Source organism: Siniperca chuatsi, linkage group LG6 (assembly GCF_020085105.1).
Source record: "Siniperca chuatsi isolate FFG_IHB_CAS linkage group LG6, ASM2008510v1, whole genome shotgun sequence".
NCBI classification, from domain to species: Eukaryota; Metazoa; Chordata; class Actinopteri; order Centrarchiformes; family Sinipercidae; genus Siniperca; species Siniperca chuatsi.
In genome coordinates this window covers 21859864-21875732 of record NC_058047.1, presented here as the reverse complement: position 1 = coordinate 21875732, position 15869 = coordinate 21859864, and the positions used below count along the sequence as shown (strand labels likewise).

General features: G+C 41.5%; 2 protein-coding genes across 3 annotated transcripts; one reads left to right on the top strand and one right to left on the bottom strand.

Annotated features, from left to right (window-relative positions):
- The first annotated feature begins 1026 nt into the window (after nt 1–1026).
- On the top strand, nt 1027–4173 carry LOC122878240 (ras-related protein Rab-11B). The gene is made up of 5 exons (XM_044200778.1): nt 1027–1186; nt 2557–2752; nt 2849–3042; nt 3129–3209; nt 3414–4173. Exons 1-5 carry the CDS (start codon nt 1147–1149, stop codon nt 3557–3559), a joined length of 657 nt encoding a protein of 218 aa, XP_044056713.1. The 5' UTR covers nt 1027–1146; the 3' UTR covers nt 3560–4173.
- A 3151-nt stretch (nt 4174–7324) lies between these two features.
- Nucleotides 7325–15809, bottom strand: march2 (membrane-associated ring finger (C3HC4) 2). 2 transcript variants are annotated; one of them, XM_044200766.1, is made up of 5 exons: nt 15437–15809; nt 12810–13101; nt 11922–12126; nt 11414–11623; nt 7325–11213 (listed from the first exon to the last, which is right to left on the bottom strand). In XM_044200766.1, the coding sequence occupies exons 2-5, from the start codon at nt 12989–12991 to the stop codon at nt 11055–11057; spliced, it is 756 nt and encodes a 251-aa protein (XP_044056701.1). In that variant the 5' UTR covers nt 12992–13101; nt 15437–15809; the 3' UTR covers nt 7325–11054. The 2 variants fall into 2 exon arrangements, with proteins under 2 accessions (XP_044056701.1, XP_044056702.1); XM_044200767.1 differs by having other exon boundaries at nt 11931–12126.
- Between the last annotated feature and the right edge of the window lie 60 nt (nt 15810–15869).

The window sequence follows — 15869 nt, the reverse complement described above, 5'->3', positions numbered from 1 at the left end:
ATGACCGTAGTGTCTTTCAGTGGAGCTCTTCACAGCAGCAGTGGGTCTCTGGCCAGGTAAGAAATGACTGTCAGTATTATGACTCCATCAATATGTTCAATACGTCAGTTTCCTGCCAGTTCTGCTGTCAAAGCAGATTTAAGTGCAAGTACAGTTTATGTGTGGGACAGAGAACATGTGAGCCTGGGCCACGGACTGAGCTCAGCCGTGTTTGCCTTATGAATTTAAACGTAAATTATTTACTTTTCTGTTAACATTTCTGGAACTTTCAACCGTATCGCACGTCTTCATTATTGGATGTTTGGACTGGACGTTTGCTCAGTTGTCATGGAGATGGTTTTGTTGACATTTAATCTCCGCAGCTTTTATGATTCCATCCATAGCAGTTTTAAGATTTCTCTTCCGCGTTGGCTTAAAAGTTGAGCATGAGAGTTCATTCTTGACCCTGGAAATAGTAGTATGTTGTTACTTATACCACTATTACTTAGTACAGTACTCACTGGTTATTACTTAGCACCACTATTAGTATATACCGCTGATAAAGATCGTGTGAAAGCTCCAGAAAAAGCTAATAAGCGGACCTTGAGTTTGGATTGTTTTGTCTACTACTACTAAACTATTAGTATTTCCATTAAGGTTTAGAAGGAACTCTCATAAAAATGGATCTGTCAGACAAAAAGAAGAATTTATTGAAATGGCAACTATTAAATAACTGATAACAATTGACTTGCAGTCTTGGGCAGGATAATATTTAATATAATGAAAAGTGGCTATAACAATTCAATATTAGTAGCCAAATCATGAGTAATTCATCAATCATAAGAAGCCTAATCAATGTCTTGTGTGATACAGTTTTATGGATGTGACAATGTGGGGACCTTAGTTCTCCATTTATTACTTTATAGACATTTCTAGCAACAAAAACACATAATGGCGATGCATACTTACATTATTACGCTTTAACGTCCCGTACCCGAAACTACACACCGGTAAGTCACGTGACCGTAGCGTTACCGCAACTCTCTCTCAGCGGCTCTGCTCTTCCTGCGCATTGTCTTCTGTCATCTTGGCACAGCACCCTGGTTAGGGCAGGGAAACTATTTCTGTCATCACCGCAATCCCAGAAAGGTGAATATATATCAAACAATGGGGAACAGAGACGACGAATATGATTTCTTGTTCAAAGGTAAGCGGGACGGAAACTGCTTATAGATAACCTTGTTTAATGTTACCTTGCAAGGAAACTGGCTAAGCTTGAGTTAGCTAACTGTGCTAACGTCAGTGGTCAGGTTTAATATCAGCTGGTGGTGGCAGCTAGCTGTAGCTAGCCACACTGTTTTCTTAGCCAGATCGTTGGCAGCGTGTTTTCAGACTAGTCATTCTAATTATCCTCACGTTTACTTGTACTTAAGTTGTGTTAGCGCTCTTATCTGTGTCAAGGTTTGCTGCAAATCATTTGTTTTGCTACATGGATATTACAGAAAGTATGGTGAGTTAGCCCAACAAGCTAACTTGGTAGCTAGTCGGGTGGAGCGATTACATTTGCAGTAATGAAATTTAAGAGTTGGCTATCTAAACAGGAGCATCAACAGTGGCCCCTTTTCTCTAGAGAGTCTCATGAAATCAGATACATTTAAGGGAACAGTTCCCTTTGTGGTAGACTTGTCTAAACCTGTCACCTGAGGGAGGACACTCACTCCGTATGAACGGAATGAAAAGGAAACTGTAGTATGGCTTTGGTTTTGTGTTAAGTAACTGTTCCAGGTACACAGGTACTTTCCAAACCACCACTTTGTCCTGTTTCCATACCAAGCAATTACAGATTTGACCTGGCTGGACCACTGAGTCACTGGTCACATGGTCCTTTTACACCTTCAGTTTCTTGATAACATGTTGCTGACCTTGCTGTCTTAATTGAAGTGGCATTTTTCTGAATAAGAATCAGCTTATTATTGTGGTGTTATGTTGAAGCACTTCACCACTACATAAATCACATGATGGTGCTTAACTAAGTGTGTTGGATCTCACAAGATGAGAACCTTACTCTTCCTTTTAGCTTGCAGAGATGTTGCAGAGCTTTTTGTAACTTCTAAGACGGAGTCAGCAAGCATTAGTAACATTAAGTAGTTTATCAGGAGAGAGATTGGTTTACATTGCCCTCAAGTCATTTTATGCCAAATCATTCAGTAAGTAATAGTATTAAAGTACAGTAGAAAAAGAGGCCCAGATCTAGTGTGGCAGTAGGAAATTGATTGGAGATACTGATGACTCGTAACAACGACAGGAACAGAGGCCTTGAGAAACTGTTGAGTCAGATATCCCAGAGAGCAGGTTTTGGCAGCTTTTTCCTGCATGACTCCCAGCAGGGCGAAGTGATAAGGTTTGTCAGTACAGAAAGAAGAAAGAAAACAAGTCAGCACATTCACTTTGACTGAAAATGACTGACTGATAACCTGACTATAGCGCATCCTTTAATGATAGTTGTTTAGTACATTTTGTGTGACTGTCAGCATCAGTGTTTGTAATTCTGCAGTCAATGTTTTGTTTTGGCTGCAGTCGTACTAATCGGAGACTCTGGAGTGGGGAAGAGTAACCTGCTGTCCCGTTTCACAAGAAATGAGTTCAACCTGGAGAGCAAGAGCACCATTGGGGTGGAGTTCGCCACCCGCAGCATCCAGGTGGACGGCAAGACGATAAAGGCTCAAATTTGGGACACAGCTGGACAGGAACGCTACAGAGCAATCACCTCAGCGTGAGTATGAGTATTTCTAGTGTATATTGATGCAAATACTGCACTGGAATAAAGACGGCACAGTTATTGTATTCATCTGTTTTATGCTGTCACCAGGTATTACAGGGGTGCCGTTGGGGCTCTCCTAGTTTACGACATCGCCAAGCACCTGACATATGAGAACGTTGAACGCTGGCTGAAGGAGCTGAGGGACCACGCTGACAACAACATCGTCATCATGCTGGTTGGAAACAAGAGCGACCTCCGCCACCTCAGGGCAGTGCCCACTGATGAGGCTCGAGCCTTTGCAGGTAAATTATTAAGTGCTGTGGTAATAAAGCAAGCCGAGCCAGCCTCATCATCTCTAAAATACTTTACTTTTCTCTTCCCACATTAGAAAAGAACACTCTCTCATTTATTGAGACATCAGCGTTGGACTCCACAAATGTAGAAGAAGCCTTCAAGAACATTTTAACAGGTAGGAAGAGCAAGCACCCTGTGCCGTGTCTCATGTGATGTCTGATCTGAAGATCTCAATGTTGCATATTTATCATTTGCAATATAATATCATTAGGTACACTAGTGCCACAGCTACATATACAGAGAAATCAAATCACGTATAAGAACTTTAAACAAATGAAGAGCATCACTGTGTTTTTCTTTCTTTAATTTCCCTCTGCAGAAATCTACCGCATTGTGTCGCAGAAGCAGATAGCGGACAGATCTGCACACGATGAGTCTCCGGGCAACAACGTAGTGGACATAAGTGTCCCCCCAACCACTGACGGGCAGAGGGGCAGCAAACTCCAGTGCTGCCAGAGCCTGTGACGCTCAACTCCATGACACTCATCCTCCACCCCTCCACATCCACCTCCACCTCGACATTACATGACCTGTGCACTTTTTTGTTTCCGTCGATCTGCTCACAGCCAACTCCCTTGTCACTCTATCCTTTATTTTTCTTTCTGCCTTTTATTCTGTTTTATGTAGGACTTTTGAAGTCACTCGTTCTCTTCTCTTCTGCCATGAAAGAAAACTTCAAGAAGCCTTTATGCCACTTGGTCAGTCGAGTTGTTCATGGAGTCAATGTGAAGGTTCCTGCAATGCAGGAAAAAGGCAGTTGTTGCTGTCTTAATGAAGCCTGTGAAGTTGTTTGAACCGAACTGAACTGAAACTCTGTCGTGTACAGGGAGGCTGTGAAATACATTTCAATGGTTACCACTAGATGGTGCTGTGCTAAATAAACTCCAGGCAGTTACTCCAACCTGGTGAAGCAGTATTATGACAGTGTGGTTCTTCTAACTTTCCTCTTACATCAGATAAGTTATCATGCCAAAAATATCCTCATTATGTATTTATTGATGAATATTTGGCTTACATTGTCATTGTTTTACTTTAAATTTAAGAACTGTATAAATTTACAATAAAATTCTCAACTAAAGTAGTGTGTTGAATGTATATCTTCTTACTGAAAATTCTGTTTTCTCTGATTTGGTTTTAAGAAAAGATCTTGTTTCATCAAGTTGCTGGAAAGTCTCTAAAAACATTTACTCAAGTACTGTACCAGAGTACCATTTTGAGGTATTTAACTTGAGTATCTCCATTTTATGGCACTATATACAGTGGTGTGTGCATGTTTGTCACACTTAAATGTTTCAGATCATCAAACAAATTTAAATATTAGTCAAAGATAACACAAGTAAACACAAGATGCAGTTTTTAAATGAAGGTTGTTATTATAAAGGGAAAACTAAATCCAAACCTACATGGCCCTGTGTGAAATAGTGATTGCCACCTAAACCTAATAACTGGTTGGGCCACCCTCAGCAGCAACAACTGCAATCAAGCGTTTGCAATAACTTGCAATGAGTCTTTTACAGCGCTGTGGAGGAATTTTGACCCACTCATCTTTGCAGAACTGTTGTAATTCAGCCACATTGGAGGGTTTTCGAGCATGAACTGCCCTTTTAAGGTCATGCCACAGCATCTCAATAGGATTCAGGTCAGGACTTTGACTAGGCCACTCCAAAGTCTTCATTTTGTTCTTCTTCTTTGTCTGTCAGCCTCACTAGAATGCTGTATCAAATTCACATCTGAATCCATATAAGGTCCTGCTGTTATGCAACAGACGTTGAATTAACATTCACAAACAGTTTGCTCAACTTATCTCCACTAGGCCACTCCAAAGTCTTCATTTTGTTCTTCTATTGTAATTTCTCCACTATATTTATCCGACAGCTATAGTTACTTGTTACAGATCAAGATTTTACATGTAAAACGTGATCAGTTTATAAAATGAGTGTTATAGCTTAAACTACCCAATAGTATATAAAGTAGGAAACATTTGCTCCACCTTCACAACATCAAAATGCTGCTTACATGTTAATACCTCAGTAATGATAATCCAATAATGTGTATATGATAAACAACACTTTGAATGAGGCCATTTTGCATGAGTACTTTTGATACTTTAAGTACATTTTGCTGACAATTCTCCATCCATCCATCCATCCATCTTCTTCCGCTTATCCGGGGCCGGGTCGCGGGGGCAGCAGTCTAAGCAGGGACTCCCAGACTTCCTTCGCCCCAGACACTTCCTCCAGCTCCTCCGGGGGGATCCCGAGGCGTTCCCAGGCCAGCCGAGAGACATAGTCCCTCCAGCGTGTCCTGGGTCTTCCCCGGGGCCGCCTCCCGGTGGGACATGCCCAGAACACCTCCCGAGGGAGGCGTCCAGGAGGCATCCGGATCAGATGCCCTAGCCACCTCAGCTGGCTCCTCTCGACGTGGAGGAGCAGCGGCTCTACCCGAGCTCCCCGTGTGACTGAGCTCCTCACCCTATCTCTAAGGGAGCGCCCAGCCACTCGGCGGAGGAAGCCCATTTCGGCCGCTTGTATCCGCGATCTTGTCCTTTCGGTCACTACCCAAAGCTCATGACCATAGGTGAGGGCAGGAGCGTAGATTGACCGGTAAATCGAGAGCTTTGTCTTTCGACTCAGCTCCTTCTTTACCACAACGGTCCGATACAGCGCCCGCATCACTGCAGACGCTGCACCGATCCGCCTGTCAATCTCACGCTCCATCCGTCCCTCACTCGTGAACAAGACCCCGAGATACTTAAACTCCTCCACTTGGGGCAAGGACTCCCCACCCACGCGAAGAGAGTAAACCACCTTTTTCCGGTCAAGAACCATGGCCTCAGATTTGGAAGAGCTGATTCTCATCCCAGCTGCTTCACACTCGGCTGCAAACCGTCCCAGTGCATGCTGCAGGTCCTGGTTTGAAGAAGCCATCAGAACGACATCTGCAAACAGCAGAGATGAGATCCTGTGGTTCCCAAACCGGACACCCTCCGGCCCCTGACTGCGCCTAGAAATTCTGTCCATATAAATTATGAACAGAACCGGTGACAAAGGGCAGCCCTGGCGGAGTCCAACATGCACCGGGAACAGGTCTGACTTACTGCCGGCAATGCGAACACAGCTCCTGCTCCGGTTATACAGGGACCGGACAGCCCTTAGCAAAGGGCCCCGGACCCCATACTCCCAGAGCACTCCCCACAAAGCGCCCGGGGCACACGGTCGAATGCCTTCTCCAGATCCACAAAGCACATGTGGACTGGTTGGGCAAACTCCCATGAACCCTCGAGCACCCGATGGAGAGTATAGAGCTGGTCCAGTGTTCCACGACCGGGACGAAAACCACTCTGCTCCTCCTGAATCCGAGGTTCGACTATCGGACGAATTCTCCTCTCCAGTACCCTGGAATAGACCTTACCGGGGAGGCTGAGAAGTGTGATCCCTCTGTGATTGGAACACACCCTCCGGTCCCCCTTCTTATATAGTAACAATTGACAATTCTTCTGTACTTTAATGCATCTTTTTTTTTATACAGCGGTATTGCTACCTTTACGTAAAAGATCTCAATATTTCTTCCACTGCTGTCAAGTTGTGAGGAGGAAAAGATCTGAGTCTTGTCTGATCAAGTTGAGCTGAGTTGTCTGGGTAACTTATCAGAGTACCAATTTCAAGGTTATCATACAGTACACAAAAGGTTTACATCTCTCTGAGGTAGCAGTTAAACAGAGTGTCTACATCTTCTGTAGCTGAGGGTACAACAGGTAAAAAGGTAGGCGGATAAAATAACTGATCACTAATCAACACCCATTGAAAACAGTCAGACATTTTAAGTGTTTTTTTTGCCTTCTGTTTGTTCAGCATATGGAATATTTTGAACTAGTGTTTTTCTAACTAAGCTGCTTATATTTTCCAAATGTAGTGGATGTGACGTGGAGATTCTGCGACTCCACGGTAGCTTGACATCATCTGTTGTTTGTACCCATTAATCCTGATGAAAAACAAACAGCTGTGGTCAAAAACAGACTTATAGTAATGACCTCTCATCGTCGCTGGACTAAGAGGATACGATCTGTAAACAGCCGTATCATACATATAGCATCTATACTGTAATGTTGAAGATAGACTACACTGCCTGAGTGCTTTTTACCACATAGATGACACAAATACAGAGCCGAGAACAGACAAATGGTGATTATCATTAACACTGCTATCTAAACAAGAAAACAAATCACCTGAATTAATGTTCACCCATAATTTATCCTCATGTTTTATTTGCTTTACAAAAAATTCTTGCCAGGTACCAGTATTTTGGTGAAGACATCTTTCTTTTTTTCCACAGCACACCATAAACAATGTAGTATTTAAAAATGTAAATACTGAAGAATTGCAACATAAATTACAAATGATACCTATTAAACATACCCAGCCTCCACAAAAGACATATATTAATGTTATACAACATAAGTAACATTTGCATGTTTATTTGTGCAAACAAACAACAAAAACAATGATTTAAAATCCCTTTCTGGATTTGAATTGTGGGAGCTATATAAAGTAAGTATTACATTATGGTTACAATAACACTTTAAAACCCTTTGGAGACATGAGGATCTGTTTCATGTAGCTCTGATAACTCCGACATGAATAGGCAGGCAGCCAAAGAAGGAGCAGTGTTGCATACTGTGTAGGCCACTTTGTACAGACTTCCAATACTATAAAAAAAACTATAATACTGATCTGTGGCTGCACAAGTCAGACATCTTCTGCACTGACCTACATTTCAGTTGTTTCTTACAGTTTTGAATAACTGCACCTCAGCTCTTCACATTGCATCCAATCTGTGCCCCAATAGATCCTAATACTTGGGGTAAAGCCTCGTTCATGACAAACAGTAAACACATGGACGATCAAATGACCCATAAGCTTGTGAGACCCACGCGGGTGCATCGCAGTATTGCAGGATATAATCCTTTGTTCTGAGATCAGTTAAAAACACAAACAAACGATTAACTGTGGCATTATGCGGGATAATCCACCAGCAGCTAACAGTACTAAAGTGTAATGTTAGTGTAGACAAAAGGCCAGGGCAAGGAAGTAACGCTTACAGCCACTAGTCACTGCCCAAACTGTCAGCAGCCAAACAGATAAAAATATTTTAAAACGATGGTTGCTCAACATTTACAGCCATATAGCTGCTGAGATACATCCTGTTCCTATGACTAATGTTTTACAATAGCAACACCAAGGAGCCACTAAATTTGTAATGTCATTTCAGATCACAAGGTATCTGTAGTATGAAAATTCACAGAGTGCAGGAAGAAAAACTTATTTGTATTGATGCTTACTGACAGCCAACAACCAAAGTCTGCTCTGAAAAGGTGACTGAAATGGTCTGGGTTGACTCTTTGTGACTATGCCACACCAATATATATGTATTTTAAATAAGTATTAATAACACATAACACAACCTCCTGGACGAATGAGGGACTACACCGTCTTAAATTTCAGAGTTCCTGGTCCATTTTTTCACAATTGAGAATGACTTCCGGATGGGAGCCAAAACGTCTTGATTCTGAAAACAGTGTCCAGATGACTACGACTGAAACCTTTTCTACAACACAATTGTGCATATAACCTAGACTTTTGGCCTCTGCACACAACAGATGATGTACTGCATGTGTTTACAATGTGTCAATACTGAATGCCTCTGCGAAATGGATCCATGCCTTAACTTTGACATCTAGAAGAAAGTTAAGGAAAAGCACATAGAAGAACAAACCATGATCAAAGTATGATAATCAAAAGTTAGAGCACTCATACTAATAAAAATATAAATTCACCGAATAGAGAAGAATCAAACCCAAAAGCCAATAATTGTGATCTTGGAGCTAAAGTTTAATTTAGTTAATTGCACTGTTATAAATGAAACACTTACAAATAGTAAGATCTGCACAATAATACTGAACCATAGGCTTAACACCTGCATCAGCCAAACAGGACAACGTTGTTGTATTCTTAAAGCCAATGTGTTTCGGGCTGAATTACATTGGTTTTAACAATAAAGTTGTTCTCAATAGTACATGTGTTGTTGGATTTTTTCATCTTCAGGCTTATCTCCCTGTGAACAGGCCACAGTGTTCAAGTTGCATTTAACCGTCTCCCCATAACCTAAATTAAGTGGAATGAAGTAATAAACTATGTTCAAAACTGGACCACGTTATGACCCGGAAATCTGGAAACCAGGCGGACACTGTGGTTTGTGTTTTCTGACTGGTTAGTTAACAGCCACTATAGATGACTTGATTATAAACTGCACCAAACTATATACAAGAGAGAGAAGTGAATTCTCTCTACCCTCCCAAACAACCAATACAGCCAGTTACAAATGAGTCTGCTCAGTAACATCAAAACATGATGAGGGCAAGTTTGCACCCGAAAAAAGATTACATCCATCAAATGGACTTAGAAAAAACACGTGACCATCTAGCGGCTTCCTTGAAAGAAAAGACAAAACAAAACAAAAGTCAGATTAAGCCTTAATGGTGCTTGCATAACGTACCCCCCATGAAAGTCATTGTCGGTGGGTAAAGTGTATGTGAGACTGGCAGAAGCACTTAACACCAGCACTGAGAATTTTTGTTTCCATCAGATCAGACAAACTGATGTTTGACCACGACTTGAATGATAAATGCTCACAGGAAGTTTCTGTATCCCTGATTCTTGGTGTGACTATAGAAACTACACACATACAGCAATGTGTATTGTTTTAAAAAACAAAACAAAACAGCTACCATTAAGTACTTTATCAGGCAATTAGAAGGATGCTTTAGTACACTGCATCAGCCACCCAACAATACTTGTGGAAATGCTCCTCTAAAAGCCATTTTGATGGAGTTTTCTGTCGATCTATAGACTTGCTGAAAAGTGCCGATAATACAAGAACCTACTTCAGTAGGAATACTAAATCTGTTCATACAAAAAAAGTTCTTTTAAACCACAAAAGCATTTTAACAGTACTAAAAGAAAAAATGATTAACAGTGCTTGCATGCATAACTGTGCATGTTGGTAGAGGTCTCTTCATGTACTGTGAAGATCTCGATGTCCACAGTGTTTTATTGCACAATCTCTGGCTTTGCTATGCATGCCATCCACTCTTGGATGAGATGTAAAAACAGGTGCAGGAGAAAAAAAATAAACACTGAAAGAAGTCCAATAGTCCAAGTCCAAAATGAAAGTTTCATCTCAGACAGCACACTGGCATCTGGATTGTGAAATGCAAATAAATCAAAGACCTAAGCTTTTGCTTTGCCTTTACAGAGTAACGTGGGATCAGTAACTGCTTTAAAGAGCTCCTCAATGGGCAATGTTGTGCAGAGAATGCAAGGCTTATGTAGGTAAGGGCATGCCCAGATGTGACATGTATCTAGCACATTTTTTACACACTTTCATCATTGCAGCATGACAATGAATGGACCTGCTACACTTGGCAGTCATCTGTGGACCATCGATGGGTTGTGGAAACTAAGCAGAACAATCATTAGAACATTAGTCCACTAAACCAGTTAGTTTGGTCATTTCTTATTCTGCTGTCACTGTTATCTAATGTTATCATCGCATCCATGATGATGAGACTGTTCCTGTGTCTCTGTAAATGTCTCTGCACATTTCCCTGTGCTGTTCCATTCTTCAGTGCCTTTGCATGAGCTTGGTCAACACCCAGCATGAGGACAGAACGACCCCATTTAAAATGTGCTCATTTCTGCACCCACAGGAGGGCAGATTTAAAAAACAAAAACAAAAGTGATGTAAATCAAGTACTGATGGGGCAAAAATTTTTTTTTTTTTTTAAAGCAACAAAAAAGCCCACAAGTGCTTCTTTAAAGGCTAGCTGGCAGGCTTGATGTGTCGACAATCAGCCCCCCCGCACATAAACGACACCATTATCATTGACCATCTCCATTTGGTCTCATACTATACTCTCATTGGCAGACTTCTTCATCAGTTTGGTAGAGAGCAAAGAATGCTGGGAAGAGTTAGACCCCTTGGCTTCAGGAATGAGCAGACGTACTTTCTGATTTGTTCTTCTCCACTCAGAGTACAGCTGACAGTGGTAGCGGAAAGATACCTGTACAGACAACCAGGTAAGAGAAGACGGAAATAAGAGGTCAGTTATATACATAAACTAGCTGGTTATTAGGGTGTATAAGCGCTATGTCTAATAGGCCCTTAAAATCACGTTTAAGGGAAATTAACAGGCACTTTTAAAACTCAAGATGTGCATTACAAGAGTGCTATAGTCTAATCTGTATGTGAATTTATTTTTACCAGGGTCCACAGGACATAGATGGTGAAGAGGGCGATGGTGAGGGCTATGAGGCCCACGGCCTGCAGCCAGCTCCCCAGCTGAAGATGGTCCTGAGCGCCCTTCAGGCACAGCCAGCCTGAAATGGCTGCTAGGGGCGTGATAAACAGGAAGCACACCATGTCACAGAACAACGTCCTCTTCTCATTACGAGGGCCGGGGTCCCGCAGCCACTGTGGAATAAGAAGCAGGAGACAGAAAAACAGAGAAGAGGGAGAATATATACAAGCGAAAGAGAGGCAAGGGAGAGGTAGAGAGACAGGTGGAAGATAGATCTTAAGTCAATCAAGAACAGAAAAGACACACTGTAATAACAAGCAAGCAAGCAAGTGGAAAGATGAGGTGTAAAAAAGGTTCTTCTTCTTCACACATTTATATATGCACAATCATTCACAAAGAGCAGCCCAACCACGTAGAATAAAAAAAAAGACAAGAAGAAAGATTGATGCAGACAAGGCAAAGGGCATTGACCTTTGTTACCTCTGTGAGCGGCCTAGGTCGGCGCTCGATGCTGAACTCTGTGTGGCAGAGCTCACAGTAGCTGGTGTTGGAAGACGACAGCCACTTCTCCAAGCAGCTCTTGTGCACCGTGCCCAGGGTGCCTGTGCAGTCGCACGGAGACAGGAGACCCTCACTGTTGCCTCCTTCGTGGCAAATACGACAGATGGGACCATCACTGAGACAAAATAACATATTTAAAAAATAACAAAATTCTGAAACTGCTTTTTAGCCAAATGCAGTTATAGTAGTAAAATGCAGAAGGGGCTTGCAGCACATGAAAGACACTCAACACTGGACCAGCTCAGAATAAATGGATATAGTGGAAGAGTGAGCAACACATTTAGCATCTGCCTCATCAGGTTTGCTATAATATAGGGGACCTGAATCATGTGATCACAAGCTCCACATAGATCATTGTGTAGCGAAACAAAGTTATAATCACATTACTCACGTAGTAAATGCAGAAACTTCAAAAATGGATCAACATGTAGATCGGGAGACCAAATATGGAGGCTACAATAAATACATTTTAACATGTCACAGGAAAAGTACAGGTGTAAATAATAAAATTAATTGCCTTTAGCTGCTTCAGTTTCAGGGTCCTGGCATTGTTCATGCTGGCTCACTGTCTCACTGTCACTGGGACACTTGAAGAGAACAGAGCCATCGTTCATGTTATTAGTAACACTTGTGCTTTTTCTACTGTGACAAGTCAAAATGTCTGCTGTGAAAAAGGCCTATAGAATGAATAAGGAGGCAGTTACACCACTGTGATGTGCTTGTCCTGCATATTTCTGTTCATGTTAATTTACCCCACAGGACCTCTTTGTTTACAAAATGAGTGGAAGTGAGTCTTACCTTTGTGTGCCGATGGGTTTGAGCACTGAGGAGAGCAACCGTCCATCTATGGCTGTGACCTGGGTGACGTAGAGCGCCTGGCACCCATCACCACCTGCTTCCTCCACGTTCTTCCACAGGCCAGTGCTGCTCGCACAGTCACACAGAGAGCCAGGCAGGTGGCAACACCCCCCTGTCGTCATGGTTACGGTGGCCAGACACTGGCCGTAGAGGTGGATGTGAGGGTGTTAAGGTTCAGAGGCGAAGCAGGAAGCACAAAATCTGCTCTCCACAGGTTGGGAATGGTTAGTGTCTGCAAACAGAGAGATAATGAGTACTTTTACTTCTTTCAGTACACTTTTGTACTAATACTAAATGTCCTTTGACTTAAGTAACATTTTGAATGCAGGACTTCACTTTTCTCCACCACTACACAATAAAATAAACAATATAATATTACAGGACAACAGTATAAAATTACAATACAGTATAATATGAAGGAAAAGCATGCTGATATTTACATGCTGCCTCAAAAACAAAATATAATAGAGTAAAGAGATACAGTATGTTGATATATCATTGGGTCATCACTATAGTGTAATAGAGTTAACTTAAATGTCTTCCTGGTCCTTAAGGCTGCATTACAGCTAAACCTAACAATATTCTGTTTAGCTGTTCAAGGTTAGTGAAATTAGATATAGTAATGAAAGCAATAATAGCCTGACCCAACAGTCATATTATCAACCGTATTGTGATTTTGTATAATTCTGATTTTGTCAATTCAGTCTAGTTCTGGGTACGCTGTATGGTATGACAGTGCTCATCTGAAAGTACATTTCACGTACCACAAATTTCCTGCCATGTGAGAATAACTAAAGTTAAATACAAATACATTTTGTCATTTACAAGAAAGCCGTCAGTTTGGAGGTGGGCCCATTTGGCCAAAGCAGCTGCTAATCCATTATAAAAGCAAGTGTATACGTCAGTGGCAGTGAGTGTGATGTGCAGCAGACTGATAAACAGCTGTCTCCCCTCAGATAACCCGTCACTATGGATAAGAGGCAAACTGCTGAATTGTACTACAGCCTGTAGTACATTTGTCCTGCTGTTGGGATATGATTCTGTACAGTCACACACCAATGACAAATGGATATGTTCTGAGTGAAAATATTTCATTTTGACGAGACAATAGATTCAGTAAGAGTTATTCCGTGACACCAGACACTCTAAAACCAAAAGGTCTGAAATGTGTGTAGGTATTGAAATCTTTCCTTTTAAAGAAAGTATGAGCTACTCGTCATTTCAATGATGGTAGCACAACTACACTTGTAGTAACTGCGTAACTTTAACACACAAACATATTGTATATGACACAAGACACTGGACACTACTGAGCCTACATTTGCTCATTCATACCAGACTACTGGGTAAATACTGCATCATTATTGTTTATAGAAGAACTGTAGCTGTGTACATATGGCTGTTAAACCATAGCATTACACAGGAGGTCTAAGACGGCAGATAATGTAGAAAATCTTGGGTTAATTTATGGGATTTTGTGTCTTTATTCCATCTCTTTATGAATGATTTAATAGGATAATTTACACTCTAAAAGCAAGTAAAAACCTTGCTGTGATTAAGAAGAGTGGTAATTACAGGTGTTGGACAAAATAACATTTGGTCTAATTCGATCTACAAAAACGGACCTGCAATAATTACTATACTTGAAAGAAATAACGTTCTGTCTTTGTTGACACTGTGTCAGAGAAGAGATGAAATACCAAATATCCTAAAATCTTGCTCACACTTGGACTGTTATTAACGGAGCCAGCTTTGTGAGACTGGTTATTCTTGACTGCAAATCAACTTCATGCTACAGGTCCCTGGTTTGATGACCTCTTAACCCATTCAAATCAATGGTAAACTGTTACAGTATGACTGCTTGTTGTTATTATTTATGCATACTGATACAGCATGGGGGCATGATTAAGAAGCACAATCCCTGACCCAGATAAACAAAAGGGTAGGCCTAAAGCTAAGACAACAACAGACTCTATGAAGTTACTGTTGTCTGAGTCTTTTAAAGATGTGATGTACTGTTTGTAAACACCGGAATAAAAACAGGCCAACGTATCTTCAGATCTGATCAGTTGAGAAACATAAATGCATGTCATTTTTAAGCCATACACGTGAAAGGGACTTACGTACATTTTAAAATAGTGATGGGTGGGTTAATAAGTGCACATTATGCCATTAAAAATATACTTTGCTAACAAACTAATGTCGTTTTCATTTTCACTGGGACAAGTGGCACAATCCAGCTGTTACAGCTTTGAGCCAGACTATTGTCTGAAGCAGCGGTTGCATCATGTCAATATAATAATACCCTTACTTACAATTGCGTGGCGGCATAAAATAACTGTGTATAACAATGTTGCAGTGACGTATTTAAAACATTAGCACCAACCGTCCAAATTCTATCCATTATCATTTTTTTAAATCAATATCCATTTGCTGTCCATTTTGCATTGTCCTGCAAATAAACATGTTCCGTTACAGCTGTGTTGGTTGTTTGCTAGCTGCCAGCTGTCAGTAGCTACAGTAAACTGCTAGCCGTGAAAAAATGAAAGCTAAAAAGGTCTACTCACCTCGTCTTCTTCTTACAGATGTTTCGCGGCAGCAGACATTACCTCCCTAATAACCTCGCATTTCCTTCTCGTTTCATGTTAGGCTGTAGAGATGTGTGAATGAACAGCATTGGTCAAAGTGTAATGCCACTAGCTAGCTACTGATATGCTATTCAGCCCTGTGCTAGCTAGCAGCCGTCAGCTGATAACACACAGCAGGCCAGGCTTCCGCTTTCCCAGAGCTTTAAATTCACCCCAGAGGCTCATCAACAGCTGTCTGCCTCCGCTGGAAAGACAGGGCAGACGAGTGCAAAACACAATCCAGACGACTGACAATGTGATTGTGAATAACAACGGCTTGTCAAAGGGTGGGGCATTCACCGAAAACATCACATGCGCATCACGGCCAAAAGAAATAAACAGATCAGGGATCATTTGATTTCTATAATGCATT

What these genes read in the sequence shown, in the direction of transcription:
- LOC122878240 (XM_044200778.1), top strand. Translation starts at nt 1,147, where the DNA reads ATGGGGAACAGAGACGACGAATATGATTTCTTGTTCAAAG. An exon ending in TACAGAGCAATCACCTCAGC is followed by an intron (nt 2,753 to 2,848) that starts GTGAGTATGAGT and finishes TGCTGTCACCAG; the next exon opens with GTATTACAGGGGTGCCGTTG. An exon ending in CTTCAAGAACATTTTAACAG is followed by an intron (nt 3,210 to 3,413) that starts GTAGGAAGAGCA and finishes TTCCCTCTGCAG; the next exon opens with AAATCTACCGCATTGTGTCG.
- march2 (XM_044200766.1), bottom strand. Translation starts at nt 12,991, where the DNA reads ATGACGACAGGGGGGTGTTGCCACCTGCCTGGCTCTCTGTGTGACTGT. An exon ending in AAACCCATCGGCACACAAAG is followed by an intron (nt 12,127 to 12,809) that starts GTAAGACTCACT and finishes ATTTTGTCTCAG; the next exon opens with TGATGGTCCCATCTGTCGTA. An exon ending in CGCTCACAGAGGTAACAAAG is followed by an intron (nt 11,624 to 11,921) that starts GTCAATGCCCTT and finishes CTTATTCCACAG; the next exon opens with TGGCTGCGGGACCCCGGCCC.